Here is a 20125-nt window from a genome sequence, read left to right on the forward strand (position 1 = left end):
ACCAATCCGTATTCATAACGTACCTAGATACAGATACTGACACCACAATGACAAAGGGATCGGACATCACAGTAGCCTTTCTCACATACTATGTCCACTTGTACAAGACGAATAAAATCCCCTGTAGGACAGGCTTTGGGGGACTACTTGCAGGAGATTGCCATGGACTGGTTGGAGGAGGGACAGCGTGATTTTTTGGCCTCACCTAGAGATGAGGATGAAATTAAACAAGCAATAAAAGGGATGGCCAGCAGCGGCGCCCTGGGATCTGATGGCTTCTCAGGTGAATTTTATGAAGCCTTCCAGTACAAATTAGCGCCAAGACTGCTGGAAGTATATGACGAGGCCCTTCAAAGGGGGTCCCTGTCCGCGACTATGCGGGAGGCCATTGTGACACTATTACTCAAGCCAGGTAAATCGCCACGTCAATGCTCCTCATACAGGCCGCTGTCATTACTCAATTACGACTATAAAATACTGGCCAAAATAATAGCGACCCGACTAGCACTACTGGTAAACACCACGTTGTGCCCCTGTCAGGCTGGATTCATCCCGGTCCGATCTACGACACCTAATCTGTGTGCAATTTTCTCTGTGATGAATCAAATGGAACCCACATTACCAGCGGCAGTCGTTCTTCTCGATGCCGAAGAGGCCTTTTATCCGTTGGGAGTGGCCCTTTTTATATGCTCTAATGAAAAAACTGGGGATCCCTGTTGTTTTTTAGGTCTCGCCTGAGCCAGCGCAAGCGCTGCACTGCGAGACCTTTAGTAAGGGGCCTTTCAAAGTGCTACCAGAGGATTTTGCTGGCCTCAAGCTTGCGGTCATGCGCGCAGCCGGCATGTTGGTTTCTGTCATGGCTCATTAAGCCTTGCGCCACCTCTCTCCCACCACAGAGCGTGTTAATTGGAAACATATGCTGCTTTAACTTTCGCCGCGGTGGGTGCTCGCACACGCACCACTTTTGAAGCCGGGCTTGTCTTGTTACAGTTAGTCCCGCGCGCGCACCACTCGGTCTCTCCATTCACCCCTCACCCCCCTCACTTCTCTTCCCACTTTCGTCTCGCTCCCGATGTCTCCCTTGTGTTTCTCCATTTCACCCAGTGCAAAGGTCAGTGTGTGCTTCAGACCTTGCACCGCCAGCTTTGTCATGCAGATGTCAGAAGCTTCACATCCCTTCCTCCCCACCTTCGCTGTGTATTAAGGGCTCCCTTCAGAGCTCTCCGTTCTCAATGTCAGAAACTTCACCGCTCTTCCCCCCACCTTCGCTGTGTATTAAGGGCTCCCTTCACAGCTCTCCGTTCTCGATGTAAGAAGCTTCACCGTCCTTCCCCCCCCCCCCACCTTAACTGTGTATTAAGGGCTCCCTTCATAGCTCTCCATTCTCGAAAGCGGCGAGGCTGTGGGACAAGACCACCAAAGACCAAGCCACCCACCCTCTCCGCAGTATATGTGCCAATCACTCAAAATGCCAGCTCCTGCGCATCCACAATTAAAGAGTGCGTCACAGAATGCATGGTCGGTTGTTCTTAAATCACCACACAGCAACACGTGCACACACCGCATTGGAAAGATCATTTTGAAACAAATGATAGCAAAACCCGTTTCCGTTGTCTTTTCTCTTGCTTCCCTCCCTCTTCCACCCTATCCCATTGCCAGGGCTCATGCACAGCGCCTGTTCCTAGCAGCCTTTCTTGTCTCCTCTCTCTCGCTGTATGTCCCCTCTCACTCTTCTTGCCTCCTCTCTCTGTATGTTCCCTCTCCCTCTTTCTTGCCTCCTCTCTCTCTCTCTGTATGTTCCCTCTCCCTCTTTGTTGCCTACTCTCTCTCTGTATGTTCCCTCTCTCTCTTTTTTGCCTCCTCTCTCCGTCTTTCTCTGTATGTTCCCTCTCCCTCTCAGACTTTCTTGTTGCCTCCTCTCACTCTCTCTGTTTCCCTCTCCCTCTGTGTTTCTTTTTCCCTCCTCTCTCTCTGTTTGTCCCCTCTCCCTCTTCTTGCCTCCTCTCTCTCTATATGTTCCTCTCAGTCTTTCTTCTTGCCTCCTCTCTCTCTCTCTCTTTCTTGCCCCTCTCTCTCTATTTGTTCCCTCTCTCTCCTCTGCTGGCTCTGGGGTCGCCCCTTCTCGCCCTGCTCTCCCCACCCCCCCCCCCCCCCGTTCCCACTCATCCCAAATTCTCTTGCCGTCTCAGCTCCTCCACCCCTCTCTTGTCGCGTGCCCACTCTTTCTCCTGCTCTCTTCCATCCCTCTTTTCCCTTTCTCTTTCTCCCTTCCTTCCATCTCCCTCGGCGTCCCTCCTTTCTCTCACCAGGTGATGCATCTCGTGTTTAAATTGCCAGTGGCAGCTGGATGCTGCGCTCCGTTCAGCTGGGCTTGATTAATTCCCACCCCCAACACCAACCGTAATACATAAATACCTGGCAAAGCCTCATCCGGCTCATTACAATTTAGTCACATAACAGCATTAACATCGCTGTACATGCCTCCGTTAATAAAAGCCCGGCAAAGCCTTCATCATTGCAGTAATCAGTCAACTATAAAATAGCCTTTGCAGAGCTAAAATCAAAATGCATTCCTCTCATAACTGCACATATCGTCTTTCAGCTCTTGCTGTTTTCCCTCGGGTAGTCTTGCAGCTGGAGGCGTTGAATGCAGCCTCTACTTCACAACATGCATCAGTGCCCCATTTGAAAGAATTGGTGAGCCTTTGCAGTGCAAAACAAGCAACTACCGTTTCGGAATATAAAAGGAGGTTGAGATGTGGAGCGTATGAGTGGGACAGCAAGCTACATCCAATCAGTGCAACCAAGCTGCATTACTACAGACAATGAAAGCATGGCAAGATATACTCTAAAATGAGTGTTACTAGAACAATTTTCAGAGTGGACGTGCTTCCATCATAACATAGCATACATTTTTATTGATCATTGTCAAGTGTATGCCTGTACTTACCTAGCGTCTCATATTTAAACTGTGCTTATTGTTGGGCTGCTGGCCTCCATATATCTGTAAATTATTAAGATATGCTGATTATGGGACTGGCCTGTGTTTGTTTTGGTATTGTCTTACATGTGTATCTGTTTAAGATGTGCTGATTGTGGAGCTCATTGGCGTTTGTATGTTCCCTCTCTCTCTTTTTTGCCTCCTCTCTCCGTCTTTCTCTGTATGTTCCCTCTCCCTCTCAGACTTTCTTGTTGCCTCCTCTCACTCTCTCTGTTTCCCTCTCCCTCTGTGTTTCTTTTTCCCTCCTCTCTCTCTGTTTGTCCCCTCTCCCTCTTCTTGCCTCCTCTCTCTCTATATGTTCCTCTCTGATTGTGGAGCTCATTGGCGTTTGTTTTATTAGGGTCTCTTGTAATCTCCTAAAGATACGCATTTGTAGTCCATTGCTTTAGAACCTCTTACTCTTGAGGGATGTTTGTGTTACATTTCCCTGTGCAGGACCACTCTGTTGTTCTCTGTATCAATGTAACTTATGTATAGGCACACATTCAGCATCACGCTGCCAATGACTGCTAGACTGAACAAAGCCATCATTTCCACGTCCTGTGGCACACATCCTCATGCTCATTGCCATTAGGTCTCGCCTTTGGGACCTTATAAGTGTTTGGCCATGCAACAGTTAATGTTGTTGCAGTAAGGATATTGTGCTGCATAACTAAATACTTATAAGGTCCCAAAAGCCCGACCTATTGGCTATGCCAATGCTTGTTAAACTTAGTCCGCCTCCTGTATGCTAAACCTGGGCCCGACTGAAGATCAATGGTGAAATAACACACTAATTCCCCTTAACGCGTGGCATTAGACAGGGATGTCCCCTCTCACCCCTACTATTTATTATAGCTATGGCCCCCTTGCCCGCCACATACAGGAACAACATCTCCACCGAGGACAGCGATTACACACAGGTCTACTGACCGCATCAGTCTATGCCGACGACATATCGCTATTTTTGCGGAAACTGACTGATAATCTGTCCCCACTCTTTGAGGGAGGTTGTCCGATTTGGGGCATATTCAGGATTAGTGATAAACTGGACTAAATCAGAAATCTTCCTGCTTACTCCGGCAATTGCACAAGAGGAGTTAGAGTTCCCCCAGAAGTGGTACACAGACACCCCCCCACCCCCCCCCCCAAGTACCTTGGCATGTACCTGCACTGCAGTCCCCCTGAGGTAGTCCGACTAAATTATGTACCTGCAGTGGATCGTCTCCCGCTGCAGATTGAAAAACGGATTAAGCACCCCCTCTCATTAGTTGGCAGAATTGCCATATTAAAAATGGTTGTGCTGCCACGTTTTTTATACCTTTTCTTAAGTATACCTATTGCTTTAACCACGAAATTTTTTGACACATTACTAACGTTGCTTACTCAGCTTGTCTGGGCAGGTAAACAGCCGCGCATAAGCTGGAACACACTAACCATGCCGTACGAACGTGGGGGATTTGGTGCCCGGATTTTTATCTGTATTACCTAGTGTCCCAAATCCACTTCACATATTATTGGTATCACACTGATTCCCGGCTCCACTATCTCACGGCAGAGCGTTCTCAAATATATCCCAACTCCCTATCCGCCATATTACCGCAGGGACTGCCGCACTCCCCCGCTGAGATCCAAACTGTGCCCACGACCTGCTGGGCATGGACCAAATTATGGCGATATCTACATAGAGTCCCTGTATTCCCCTCATTTGCCACTCGCAGACAACCCGTGACTACCCCCCACTACTGAAGCCCTGACCAAGCACACGTTAGTCAAGCATGGCCTTCAAAAAATTGGAGATCTGTTGAAGATTCACAACTGTGCACGGTACCAGAACTCACCTTGCATGGGGACGCTACGTACATGGACAGATCTTGTGATCCTTGATCTTGGCGATACCGAATGGGCTAATGTAGCCGGAGGAGTTCCCCCTCCCCTCACACTCGTCATTGCATCACCAGATGACACTCACTTAGTCTCACGCTTATACCACCTACCATTATCTCTTCAACCTGTGGTCCGGGCTATAGCACGAACAGCCTGGGAAAGAGACCTCGGTGTACCAATAACAGACAGCATTTGGCACTATTGCTGTGCACAAACACAATACATTTCAAATAACCATCAGCATAAATTATTGCATTTTAAATATTTACACAGAATCTATGTAACCCCAAAACTTCTAGCTAAGATAGGTCCTAGTACACCACATCCATGTGCTAGATGTGCCACGGCTAAGGCTGACTTTCCACACGTTGCATGGAACTGCACACCAATACAACCATACTGGGTGGATATTTTCCAACACGTATCTCTTATGGTGGAACAGGTGGTACAACCCACACCCCTGCTGGCAGTGTTGGGCTATGTTCAACCATTACCAAAAGCTATGCGGAGGTTCACGGCGATGGCTATGCTCCAAGCAAAGCGTCAAATCTCTGTTCATTGGTGAGAAGACCACATGCACCGAAGGCAAGTGCCTAGCACCGGGACATGATTCACTGTGACACTATGTGTGACCTATATGCCACACTGTTATAGCCCACCGGCAACCGATAAGAAACTATTTGCTTGATCACCTCCTTGCCGAAATCTGAGGACTGCGTGTGGCTGCAGATGAAAGGCTGCTCTGTTGGAGTGTTGGGGTGTGAATGCATGAGCATGCTGAGCCTGAGCACGGCTGATCTAAAATGAATCCTGGCTTATTGTAGATACTGCCAACAGGAACATATCAGATACACTGCACTGCGATCATACCCACTAATTGCTGGGGATTTTCCTCCCTCCCTTGAGATTTGCTTCCGTACCGTGTTTAATTGTTGTGTGATTGATGCTCTTTTTTATTGTCATGCATGTATAGCCATACTGTTATGAGCTGTACGACACGGTGCACTCTCCGAGCAACTGTTACTTTAAAAAGATCAATAAAAAAATAAAAATAATCTTTCAACTGTTTTTTCGGATCATTTAATACGGGTAGAAATACCACTCTATACTCTAGATGTGAGAAGGGCACTAAAATACTAATTATATAAGACTAAAGCTATTAGAGAAATAAAACAGCAGTTCGTAAATCAGGGCCTCAGACTGGTATGGCTTAATAAAAACAAGCCAGAGCTAGATGGATACTTTCCTCTATAGCTAAACCAAAAGAAACAGATCCCTTTTAGGTAAACCAAATGCACATTCTAAATGTGGAAAATTAGCCACTGCTGAAGCAGACGGTTCCAGATATATGTAAAGCAACATCCTGAAAATGAGTGCATGCTGTCACCAGATATTACTGAATTGACTCTAACGCCAGAACTGTGGTAGGTTTGAATCACTGGTCAATATATTTGTCTCTTTGCCTTCCACCTTGGATCCCTCCACTAGGGTGGAGCTTGATTTAACTTGCTATTCTGTTCATGATGCCTGAGAAGTAAAAAGGGCATAAGGTGGGAGATTGATCCTATCTGACCTCCAGGTTAATGTGATGGGACTTCAAAGGAAGCCCTCTGACATTAAAATGAACATTAACAAACAATTATTTTATCGTGGGATTCATGAACCCTGAGAACACACCTGGGTCCAACGAACGTTCCTGGAGTGGCAGAATTTCTGCAAATTATGAGTTTTAAAAAAAGCAAATAAAGAAATACTTTTTTGCACTACAGCTGTACTTGGCCAGCACCCACCAAGCATGGCCTTTGGCTGTCTGCATCGGAGGTTGACAGCCTGAGGTGGGATAGAGGCTGCCCTGTGGCCAACACCTGCATTGTCCTACAGAGGTTGGCCACCTACCGTAGGATGGGCGCAGGGCCATGCGCAGAGCTGAAGACCATGTGCAGTAGGAGTTGACCACCCGTGGATGGTTGACCTTCAGCCAGGCCCTGCACCCAGTCCCTGTTGTGGACAGTGTGGATTGGTAACTCTCAGAGGGCTAGGCACAGTCTCTGGTCTGGTCCCTAACCCCTCTAAGCATGACCAGAGGCAAAAAAATAGTCCCCCTGGATGCTGTTATCAGTGATGTTATTGATGATGCCATTTGAGAAACCGTCAGTGACGTCATTTGTCAGGAGTGATGACATATAATAAAATCATACCAACAAGGCAAAAAAGTCTCCCTCTGACCTACAGTTATTTTACATTAGCATCATTTCAGTTTCTTATTTGAGCCATCCAAAAACTGTTCTGGACGCAAACTGGTTCACAAAAATATCTTTTAAATTTCTTTTATCAAAACTGTTTTTATCTTCTCATTCTCTTTTTTTTCCTTCATATATAAAATATTTATCTTTTTTTCACAGTTATAAAATAACAATGCATAAATTATTGAGAATCAATATATATATATTACAATATAAACACTCCCTGGCCTTCTATTGTTCTTTCAGAGGGGGTCCCCCTTTATTATGCATATATAAGATCATAAGCAGTGTGTGACGTTGGTTGGTTTCCTTAACTAGGACTATACATAAGTTTTGTTTTGTAGATATAATTGCACATTAACTGTGTTTTATGTTTAGTGAATTTCTGAGGTTTTATAAATGTACGTTAAGGTCTTCGTACTAACTTCACTTTAACTTATGAATTTCTCAGTGTTGTATATTTATATAAAAACTGTTCACTTCCAAAACAGTTCAGAAATGTGATGCTGGTGCCTGCCCTATTGGTGATTTACTCCTGGTAACATATATGTTCCTCTTACACACGTTTTATTTGTAAAAAAAAAAAAAAAAGTTTTAATCTTAGTATACTTGAGAGCCAACATATGCACAGGGGCATTCTACTGTTGATAGATTCAGAGAAAATACCCAAGACTCATTCCGTCTACCACTTGCCCACCTGGTTACACCGGATCAGGAGGTGCCAATGTATAGCCTCTTATTGGTATAGTATGTTTAACAAAACAGATTGCTGAGCAGATTCAGTACCTTAAAAGTAGTCTCCGTTTTGTTTTGACTAATTTTCATATGTTGTATTTAAGTGATAACATATTTTTTCTGTTTTTTGAAACCTTAGTTTTGGGGAAAATAAATTACACAGTAATATTAACAGAAATCTTAAAAGATATTAATTTTGCAGGGTACAAATGACCTAGAAAGAGGATTAACTAGCTATTTAACGGACACTTCCCACTGCAACAAGAAGCCACTAAATTTAGTTTTATTTCATCTGTTCTTTCTTAACCGAAGAAATTATTCTCTTTAGGATTTTGAAAAACATGAAAGCATGGAATATAAACCCCAGAAAAAAGTCTCTGTGAAATTAAAAGATTGCATTGAACTTTTTACGACCAAGGAAAAACTAGGTGCTGAAGATCCATGGTAAGTTTGTTTTCTTTTTGTAAATGACTGTGTTACTATATGTGTCTGAGTGTACAAAGTAATGTGCTTTTGCATGTATTGTACCATTGTCAGTTAATTCTCTTCTAGGAGGGAGGGAGATTGTATACACTTGCCAGTGGGTTTTATTCTAAAATTGCATAACATATCTCCTAGTTTTTCTTCCTTTGAGCAAATCACTACCAAAGAAAATGAGTTGCAATGTAGGTGGGCAGCATGCTTAAGAGCTGACAGCAGATGAGTGGTACTAGTGTATGATCCAAGCTGTTTCATTTTAGTTGAAGGTTTTGGATGCCGTTCTTCGTATATTCCATCGTTTTTCTGCTCCTACAATTGACGTCTGAATCGAGTATCTATGTTGTTTTATTCTCAGGACTCTCAGGTTTATTTCTGGTTTGTGCCTTCATTCTATTTATCAAAAAACGAAAATAGAATGCCAATACTGATGTACACAATTTCGACCAACAATGTGCTAACCTGAACCTGAAAAAACAATTCAAGGACGGGAATTGCTAGTTAATAGCTTTTTATTTGCAATATTTTTTAGAAAGATCAATTTTTATTTTTTCAAATGATATAAGAAAGACTTATTTACAAAGAAAGGACAAATACAATTAAGAAAAGCAAAACATTTGTCTTCAATCATTCAATATTCCAACCATATCACAAGCATACAACACACTTTCATACCATTCAGGAGAAAGACTATAGAAGCATAGAAAATATTTTGTTTAAAAAAATATATATATACATTTGCAAAATTGCTTCACAAAAGAACAAAAAAGCCACAGCCTGCGGGCAAAATACTACGTCAATAAACAGAACGTTTTTTTGAACAAAAGTACATTCGTCTCAAATGATTATGTAAATAAACTTTTCAAGGTTCTTAGTAATGTACAGACGGATTGGAAAAATTAAGTAGCCAAGCCGTTCTTCGCAGGTAAAGTGTGGCCAGGAGCCTACGCGTTTCGAATCCCAATTGTTTTCATAGGATTCTCTTCAGGGCCTTAAGCAGTATCTAAACAGGGCACAAACGTGGGTTAAAAACACAAAAAATTAATAACTCAAACATACCGTGTGACAACAGAGAACAACTTAAGCAGATCAGAGGTTGGCTTTTAGTCATATTTTGATTTTAATTTTGACCACTTATCAAGAAACCCAACTGGACTGACCATCCCACACACACTCCGGGGCTTACCAATTTGGTGAAATGCTCCAGGACGGAGGGAAGCAGGGAGTTCGTTTCTTAAGTCTGTTGTGGTGGTGTTTGATAGTTGGACTAGAGCAGCGCGGTGAGTGCATTCGAGGGGCAGCTCTCTGTTAATGTAAAAACCGAGAGTGAGCATCTTAGTTTTAACATGCCTTTAAGCAATGTGACTGGACAGCGTGACTGCTTAAAACCGGGCTGTCGGTAACGACCTCCGGCGGGGGAGTACAACTCTACTAGTTGCCCTAATACCCAGACTGGGCTAGATGCTTTTACTCACCCAGAGGCGGATTTGCCGCGGCTGGCAGTCAGGCGGGAGCCGGATCGCTCGCGCTTATAATCCGTTTCTCTCACGGCAGAATGAATTCAATTTGAGAGCCGAATTTAAGTCACCTTGTTGAATCCTGTACCAAGATGCAATCGTGGTTTGAAAGAGCAGCGCTACACGGCAAAAGACGCGACTAAGTTATGGCTTTAGTGTGGATGCTCACCATAATGTATATGGGTTTCCGGCCAGCTAGCTCAATGGAGACCTTTTTGGGCGGCTCTTCAGCAGTTACTAGATTAAATAACCGAGAGGCACATTTTAGCGCATCTACTCTTGTCAAATTAACAGCATGAAAGTATAAGACGCCGGCTCACAGTACTTACTTTGCTCTCGGGTCAGACGACGTGAATCAGCTCGCGTTCCAGTCGGCACTAACTTCAAGGACATGCGCATAGCATGCTGAGGTCAGACACTAGCCGGTATTTAAAGGGGCAAGCATGTGCACGGCCGCCTCCTTCTTAAAGGGATGACGTTAGTAAAATAAATGATACCGCTTCCTAGGGAGGGGAAATGACCTACAGCAACCACACAGGCTACAATCTCTCCCCTGTTTGTCGACCTCTGAGGGTGAAAACCACAAATTTCACAAGTCTACCGTTACAGATAGACCAAGTGCTACCACAGAGTCAAGGTTCCATCTAGATGGAATGGTGAATGAATTGTGTGTTTACAGTTTGAAAATTTCACTCAATTCATTGAGGCCAGAGATTGCCGTGTCAAATTTTACAATTAGAAGGGCTTCTCGTTTTGAAAGTTGTAGATCCAGATCACCTCCACGGGGGTTCTTCTCAATTCTTGAGATCACAGTCCATTTGAGGTCACTGATTGCATGTTGCATTTTTGTCCAATGTAGGACTAGAGGGGCGTTCTCCACTTTATTCTTCAGTCTCGATTTATGCTGAGAAATACGTTGACGTACCTCTTGGCTAGTTTTACCTATATACAACTGTAGACAGGGACATAGAATTCCATAGACGACTTGCTTGGACTTGCAGTTACTGAAGGTGTTATGTTTCCAGTGAATCCCATTATGCTGGAATAGGGAACCCTCAATCGTGGATTCACAGCACAGGCATGTACCGCATTTATGATGGCCAGTTATGGGCGGTAGTCGCATCATTTGGCGCAATGAAGGTGGACTCGGGATGGGCATCGCTGCTCGAACGATATGATTGGCAATATTGTTCTCCTTTTTAAAGGCAAACAAGGGAAGATCTTTCAGGCTTTCATCTAGATTCTTGACTAGATGCCAATTTTGTCCAATAATTCGTTTTAACTGGTTTGCGTTGGGGCAAAAGGTGGTAACGCATACCTGACGTTTCATACTGTGTTTTTCTCTTCGTTCTAGTAAAGCCTCACGTGGGGTCCAGAGTGCTCTTTTCATACAATTTTTTACTAGTTTTTTAGGGTACCCCCTGTCGCATAGCTTGGATATTAGATTGCCAGCATGATGGTTGAAGTCTTCTTTGAACGTGCAGTTCCTGCGCACCCGCAGGAACTGCCCGTACGGGAGATTTTCTTTGAGACTTCTGGGATGGTTGCTGTCGAATAGTAAAGATTTATTGCGGTCAGTTGATTTTACAAATAATGTAGTAGCCAACTTCCCATCTTGTGGAAAGACCTCAACGTCCAGGAAAGCGATTTTGCTAGTGGACTGGGTTAGACTGAACTTTATATCAGCGGTCCTTGATTTTAACCACTGATGGAAAGATGTTAAAGTATCCTCATCTCCCGTCCAGATCATAAACACATCATCAATAAATCGGAGCCATGCTCCGATATATTGATGAAACGGGTTGTTGGAATGTATGTATGTTTCCTCATACATGGACATGAAGAGAACTGCTAGCTGCGGCGCAAAGGGGCAGCCCATCGCCACCCCTTTGATTTGATAGTAAAATTCTCCATTGAAACAAAAGTAGTTTCTCTTGAGGGCGAAAGATGCAAGTTTTATCAAAAATTCAGTCGGTACTTGCATAGGACGTGATCTTAGGTCCAAGAAGTGTGACAGGACTGCTACCGCTTCGTCCTGTGGAATCTGTGTGTACAGCGATGTCACGTCTAAGGTGACTAAAATATCACTGTGGTCACGGTAATTCATGTTGGCCAATTTATTTATGAAGTCCGTGGTATCCTGTAGGTAGGATCTCACCTGACTCATAAATTCTTTTAAGAAACAGTCCACGTATTTTGCAATCGGCTCAAGCAGGGAGCCACATCCTGCCACGATGGGCCTGCCTGGCGGATGGTTCTGATCTTTATGAACTTTAGGCAATACGTAGAACATCGGGGTTTTGGGATGCTTGATCTTTAAGTATTCCAACTCCTTGGGACCAACAAATCCTAGGTCAAATCCTTCTTGGATTATATTAAACAATTCATTTTGAAGGTCTGTGGTAGGGTCTTTACCTATCTTGCGATAGCAATTACAGTCGTCTAGCTGCCTCATTACTTCGGTGGTGTAATTGTTGGTATCCCATATCACTATTGCACCACCTTTATCGGCCTGTTTGACCGTTACCGAGGTGTCATTCTTTAGATTGTTTAATGCAGTCATCTGTTGTTTGGTGGTATTAAATTTCACGAACTTTCTTTGCTTTTCCATGGCTGAAATGGCAGAAAGGACACTCCTTTCGAAAGTTACAAGTTCTTTTGGAATTTTATTCGCAGGGGGGCAGAACGTAGATCTATTTCTTAAACCCGTGACTTCTGCCGGTCTTGGTGTGGAACTTTCACTAAAAAATAGGGTGAGCCGTAATTTTCTGCAAAATTCGATGAACTCAGACTTCATTTTCACGAAGTCGGTTCTTTTTGAAGGTACAAAGGACAAACCTTTTGCCAAAATGTCCTCTTCCTCGCGTGTAAGTACCTTTTTTGACAGATTAAAGATGGGCGACGCTTTTAATTTTTGTACTGCTGGCGCCGAGTTTTCATTTTCATTTCCTATTTAGGCTTCCCCTTCACTTATTGTATAACCCATTTGCAGTTTCCACTACCCTTGTTAAAGTGTAAACAGGTTAACCTGCAGCTCCAATGTCTCTATTGGGCACTAATGAGGGGCTGCTCTAAGTTTCTGCCCTTTCCTAGGTTTGTAGTTTAAGTGTGCATTATAAAATGATTTCATCTCAATTATTTCTTGATCATGTGGTTTTAATTAATAACTGCAGCAAAGAAAGGAGTATGCTCTTGGAATACACTGCTTCAACTGGACATAAAGGCTGCTGGGCTTCAAAGTATTTAACCTCCCTCAGCTGTTACCATCCCATAGTGACGTATTAATGCTTCTTCTGATGTGTGGCATGTAAGCAAGCAGTTCAAGAGATTAATGTCACATTAATGTGCAGATGCGCTCCCTGGTGTGCACGCAACTTCTGTACCCTTATCAGCTCTTGACAGCACCTTGAAAGGCTTGGCATTAATGTTTGGTTAATCACTTTTAACGTAAGCCCAATTTCAGGCATTTCCAAAAGCTGCTATCTAGCAAAGTGACTTTTACTGTTGCCTACTCTTGGTGACTTCAAGCAAGACTACGAAGCATGACATTGTTGAGCTTGCAAGCAGCTTTAGACACTGGTCCTGTGGGGGGAAATAGACTTTTTCAATTACGTTATTGCATGGAATTTGAATTATTTGCCTATTAAGGTACTGTTTGAAACAATATTTTAGTTCTTTTTTTGTAATTTTCAAATGCACCCGCTCTACTCTACTACAAGAAGCACTTTAGGTCATATGTACAGAATATGCCTGGTATTTGTTTACTTTGCAAAATTACCTCTATCCTCAGATTAAGAGATCTGTGACTATGTTTTATATTAGGAATATGTGAATTGTGTCTACACATTCAAGAAGAGACTGGAAATTCATCACAATTACTATCATAGGTATCAGGTAGTGTTCAACCACTGTTTATGAGTAAATCTTTTTGTCCCCGTCAGTGATGGTGTTTTAAGCTTTATTTCTTGCTTTATCCAACACTCATTATTTCAGATTGAATTAAATGAGATAATAGTGTTATGTAGTGTACTTAACTAAAGTAGTGTAGTCTTGGTTATGTTTGCTATGAGATGAAGCTAGTGACTGACCTTAACTAACCTTGTGAGCCAGTCGAAGTAAATGCAGAGGTTCAAGGTCATTTCCTTATTAAAACACATTTGATTAAAAAATTGGATGCCCCAGTTGGTGATTTGTTAATTTGTGAAATATCAAGACACTCACATGAACTAGTTGGTAGTGGCGTTGATAAGGGTTGGATAGTATCCTGCTTAAAGAAGATTCCGCAAAAAAAGAGAAATGAAACAGTATTACTAACCAAGGAGGGAGGGAATGCTAAAGCTAGATGGCCTGTGTGTATTAAAGATTATCTGTATCTTAACACATGCCACTGAAAAAGGCACCATATGTTTTAAACATGTTGCAGAATGATGTGTGGTCATTGTTCCTTTACTAAAGTCCAACAGCTCTTACCACAATCTGGGAGAAGATGATACCTAAAAGATTCTCTAGGAACCTTGAAATGTTAAATGTTAAAAAAGAGGGAAGTGTGACACCTAGAGAAGCAGACTTACCAAGTGGCTCTGGCCAAGAAAAGTATTTGCTATGCTCTGGGGAGCAGAAACAAGCACCATGCTGAAAACAGTGCTGTGTTTTTGTTGAAAGAAAGAAAACACAGTGGCATTGAACCACTCTGTAGTTGTATATCTGTAACATTTTGTTACTCGAGTTCTTTCTGTGGTACGTTGTCCAAGTGTGGTGTTGTAGGTGATTCAAATAACCCTCAAAGTGCCTCCACCTATTTTAGATAAAGCACCTCATTGTAAATACTTTGACACTCTTGAGGTGAAAAAGCTTTCAATAGAATGTTGGCAATCATGCCTTTTTAGAAGAGCTAACCAAGCATGACTACACTCATTGACTCTGTAAATGGGTTCAAAGAAAGCTGCCAATTCTATAGAATAACTGTGAGAGAGAAAAAGTTTGTCATTGTTGGAGAGGCAATCAACTTTTTTACACGAATGGTGGGTGGCTTTAGAAAGTTTGAAGGCCATTACCCTAGAGCAGTGGTTTTTAAACTGTGGTCCGCGGACCTCTGGGAGGTCTGTGAAGCTTACTAGGTGTATATTATTTAAGAAGCAACATGTAAAAAATATAAATGTGTAAACCTTTCTGTAAAACTAAAAGAATTCGAAATAAGAGGCTAAAAATTAAGTTGCTATACTCCGATTGATTTGTGGGAGCAGTGCAAATACATCAAAACAGAATCTAGTATGGACAGTGAATGGCCTCAACTGAGTTTAGGAAGACTCCAATCTTCTAACATTTTGATTTTTTCAGATTTGTTTGTGAATCAAATAAAACATTTCATAATTTGTGTATTTGCTTATTGAATGCTGGTTTCTGTATTTTATGTGTATTGTTTTTAGGTTCAAATAATCTAAAATGCTCAGGCAGCGGTCCCCTTCTTTCTTTAATGACTTAGTGGAGGTCCAGAGTTCCAGTAATGATTAAGTGGGGATCCTCAGAAGTCGCAAGGTTAATAACCATTGCCCTAGAAACTCCCTTGGCGGGTTTGCAGTGGTAGAAGTGGTTGTCATCGCCTTGACTAATTGCTGATGTGCACATTTGCAAGGTTAGTGTTATGCAAGTAATGAGGGTAGCGAGTCTGTTGGGCTACATGAAGAGAGACATTTGTGCTCGTGAGTGACTAGTCAAGAAGAAAGAGGAAGGAGAAACAGAATCGAGGGAAAGAAAGAACAGTCAATCTAAGGAACCAGATGCAATTAAACCTATTCCCACTACTAAAACATAATCCCATTGCCTGTCCACCCCAATCCCTAGCTATTTACTGAGTTAAATAGAGAATTTCAGACTACTAGTGGCTATAGAGTAGTGCCTTTCCCTCCTCTTATTCTGGTAGTACGTGCTACTGGTAGAAAGTACTTTCCCTTATACATAAGCTAAAATCCAACTTCATGATTTGGGATATACTAGGCTTGCTTTGTATGTGTTCATTTTTGGAATAAGGCATTGTACAGTAGTAAGCTATGAATGGGTAATTCTCAGATTAACTTCCCAGAAAACTAGAACAATGAAGGAACATGTGTGTTTATAACTAGATTTACTAAAGTTCCAATGTTAAGTAAAGTTTGGATCTTTTAACTAGGATCTGTCCTCAGACTAGTCAGTGTCCAAAGTATTTGAGGATCCGCCAGCCTTAGACTTACCTAATTCTGATACAATTACCTGAAACAAACCTTACCCTTTATACACCTCTTACTACAGACAAAGTTCTAATGCTCCTCGCTAATGCTGTGATTCTGAGTGTTATTCATTGACAATGTGTCAGAATCATGTTTTTGACTCCACAGACACTGTTGCTTGGGCCATGGGAATGGCTGTCACACTACATCAACATGTTTGGATACATGCTACTGGATTTTAAGGGGATATCCAGGCTATGCCCATGGACATGGCTATGTGGGGAGTAGCCTTACTCCTCTTTGGAACATTTCAAGACCAGCAGGGATTCAGTTCTTGCCTTCATATTGGCCTCCCTGCATGCCAGTTTTATTAACATTATTGAAGTCTGTATTTACTTTAGGCCTATGCAGTTCCAGCAGCCACAGTCGTCTCAATCTATCTAGACAAAACAGCAAATATATTGCTCCTGTCAAGGCAGTGGTGGGTCTAGGAGGTGTCACAGTAACAGCAGATCCAGTCCTCATCACCCTCTGTGGGCTCTACCACCTCAAAACCCCTCTGACATCCCCCTCACTATAACATCTTCCTGTGGGTGGGAGATATGTTGCCACTCAATTCACGACAGCCCATTGGCAGATCCGCTTTGGCTGTGTCCTTTCTTTCCTATTCCCCACACCAGACCACTCCAATTTCTTTAGAGCATGCTAGCCTGCCCATGCCTCAATTTTGGAGATTAAAGTCCTTGCCTTGCTAGCAAGAGGGTGCATAGTAGAGGGGCCTCCTTAAGAGAGAGGCACAGGATTTGACTTCATTTACTTCTTGTTCCCCAACAAGGATGGAGGTCTGCAGCCTTACCTGGATCACCACCTTCTAAACCTGGGCATCCTACAGACAAGTTCAATCTCTGGTTCCTGAGCCATGTGTTGTCGGCCATGAACACTTGGGATTGATTGGTATACCTGAACTTCCAGGATACCTGTTCTATCTTCCTGATCTCTCCACCCACAGGTACTACCTGAGGTTCACAATGTGAGCCTAACATTATTTGCGGTCCTCCCATTCAAACTGAAGACATCCCCATGTCTTTACCAAAGTGCTGGCTATCATGTCATTATGGCTGCAGAGGTCATGAGTCTATGTCCTTCCCTACTTGGACAACTGTCTGTTCAAAGGGAGAATCCCCAACACTGGTCTGGGAACATCTCCAGCAGATGACTACTCTCTTTCACAACCTTCACTCCCACACGGAGGCTGGCTTTTAATGGAGCATAGACTGAACCTCAATACCCATCAGGACCTGCACCCCCCACCCAGTGCCTTGAGACCCTCACGGGTGAATAGTTGCGCTTAACAAACACTGATTGATAACTCAATACAGCCCCTTTGCAAGCCTTCCCTCCTCAGGAGATTGTGGATATTGAAGGTCTGATTCCGATTGGTCAGGCTAAAACGTGGATACCAGTCCTGCAGGTGTTGAAGGCTGTTAGTCTCTTAGCCTAGTTCATTATCTTGGTGTACGTAACCCCTCCAGTGCTGCCTGAGACGGCAGTGGTGGTAACACCAAGGCAAGCTTTTGGCTCAGATGCAGTTTTTCCGGTCGGTGCATCCGAATCGGCGCTTATGATGGACTCCTCCAACATTCTAAACAGTCACCCATTCAGCCCTGTAAATGCTCAGGATATTGTAGAAACACAACCGTTTTTGCTGGCTAGGGTCTCATCTGGGCAACATGAAGGCACAGGGACTTTGGTCCTGATGAGAGCAGCACCAGCACATAAATGTGGTCAAGCTGTGGGTGGTCAGGCTTGCTCTTAAGTCCTTTCTACTTCCATCTCGGTGACCAACATCTTAATTCTGGCAGAGAACACCACTACTATCCATTGTGGCAACACGCAGGAAGTGTGGGATAGTAGGTACTAAGTCCAGTAGCTATTCACCTGTGGAAGTGCGTGCATCTACAGGGAATGTTCCGGCTGCGGCTCACTTAGCAGCCCCCCTCAACATGAGGTTAGATGCTTTCAATCACTTCTTGCTGTAGGACCACGCGGAGAGTTACATCCCAAAGTGATAGGGTGATATTCTCTAGATTGAAGTTTATTTTTGAGAATCTCTTTGCCATTAACCAGAACAGGAAGCGTCCTCGGTTTTGTGCCATACATTTTGACTTGTCTTCAGACACAATTACACCATTCACACTTCTGTCCTATGTAAGGTCACACAGCATCAAGCACAACTGATTATGATCACTGCAGATTTGCTGAGAATTATGTGGTACGCCAATCTGTTGGCATCGAGCATTCAGCTGCCCTTGTTGGACTTGCTGTCATAGAATAGTAAGGTCTCAACGTTAGTCCGCAAATTTTCCTGCTGCATTCATAGATATTGAGTGGCACACGTTAGTCTTTTTGCCTGTATGACAAGCTTGCAGACATCATCTTGGCAGCCAAGAACCCTGTGACTAAATCCTTCTACACAGGCCAGTGAACTAAGTTTGTTCAGTGGTGTAGTTAAAAGGGCTCCAGTCCCTTTAAATCCTGACTTTTCGATGTCTTAGGATTTGCATTGTTACACGCTCAGCAGGGCCTAGCTGTGGCTTCAGTGAAGCCCATCTAGTGGTCAAGTCTTCTTTTGTGTGTCTATCTCATCAACCTTCTCTATTTAGATCACCACAAGTGGTATATTTTCAGAAAGTTATGCTTTACTTCATCTTGCCCACACAGTGTATTGTTCTTCAGTGGAATATGAACCTTGTTTTGACTTAATCTTCATTTGAGCAAATGCATAGTTGCCCAGTTCAACTTCTTACTCTTAAAACTGTTGTGTTTGTGATGAAACGCTCTATATACAGGATCAAGCCCTATCAGTTCAGCCACCTCTGACTGTTTTTTACCGAGATAAGTTGGCTCTCCGTACCTACCAGATCCTACTTACTTATAGTGGTTTCTGCATTCAATATGGGACAGATTATCACTCTTCCACATCCAACAGAGAAGGAAAGTCTGCATGGTCTGGATCACAGGCATGCAATATCATTACATTGACCGCACACAACATGTGGGCTTCCCCAGAGTTAAAAAGGGCATGGCTTGGGCTAGACATATTGGGCTTGGGGTCATCATTTGTTTCATGATCTAATATGCCATGACAACGAAAATTCCTACAGAGAGCATTCAGACTCATTCCATCAAGACCATGGGTGCTTCCTGAACCTTTTCTCGAGGCGTCCTGGGTGTGGACATCTGCGATGTGGCTTTCATTGCATACTTTTGCAAAGCACTGCTGGCTCACTTCTCAGCCATGCAGTGATGGATACTTTGCCGAGCTGTGTTGCATGATTTCCTTGGTTAACCGGCGCTACTCAGTCCCACCTCCCATGGAGAAATTGCTTTGAGGATCATTCATAATGTAAGCGATCTGCAGAAGTATGTATTCATCAGAAGAAAGTTACTTACCTTCTGTGGATACTTATTCTTTCCCCAGTTTTATCATTGCCTTCCCTTCTCCCTGATGTCCCAGTGCTTTGATTAGTAAGATCCCATGGTACACAAACATGATGGGGCCTAATATATTCCATCGAAGTCATTTGGCGGTATAATAGATTAAGCTGCTTAGCACCACATGGTTCAAGGACAAAATAACCTGGTCTCCACTTTTAGTTGCTGCTGTTTATTTAAGCAGACTCAAACACATGGTGGCACTGGAGAAAATGTTTTGCAGACCTTTTTGCAAGGAGATGAGCAATCTGTGGGAAATATCTTTACTAAAGATTTGCAACTCTGTCAGAGCACCAGTAGTCTCCACCTAGTAGCTAAATGCTCCAACAAGACTTAATCCTTCTCTTCCTCATTTTCTGATTTCAGTCCATAAGGTCTGGACCAATACACCCATTGAGATAAGTCGAGGCTCCTATTTTTTTCTTTCTTAAATCCTGATAATTCCTCTTTTATCTCTATTAAATTGTCTGGTGCTGACCTATCATTTCAAGTCCTAAACTTTTGATCTATTTTCTTCCTCTTCTGTCCTTAACTACTGTAAAACAATTCATTTGAGACATTCTATATGATTAAATCTTTAATACATAC

The 20125-nt window shown here is 43.1% G+C and overlaps 1 protein-coding gene across 8 annotated transcripts in view; it reads left to right on the top strand.

The window, feature by feature from the left end:
* The window catches only part of USP15 (ubiquitin specific peptidase 15), an 814317-nt gene that overhangs the window by 570337 nt on the left and 223855 nt on the right, over positions 1 to 20125 (top strand). For all 8 annotated transcript variants that reach the window (XM_078675644.1, XM_078675586.1, XM_078675595.1 and 5 more), the window contains one exon: positions 8174 to 8289. In XM_078675644.1, coding sequence (XP_078531770.1) covers positions 8174 to 8289 — 116 coding nt within the window. The remainder of the gene's footprint in view (positions 1 to 8173; positions 8290 to 20125) is intronic.

This window comes from Lissotriton helveticus, chromosome 1_1 (genome assembly GCF_964261635.1).
Source record: "Lissotriton helveticus chromosome 1_1, aLisHel1.1, whole genome shotgun sequence".
NCBI lineage: Eukaryota > Metazoa > Chordata > Amphibia > Caudata > Salamandridae > Lissotriton > Lissotriton helveticus.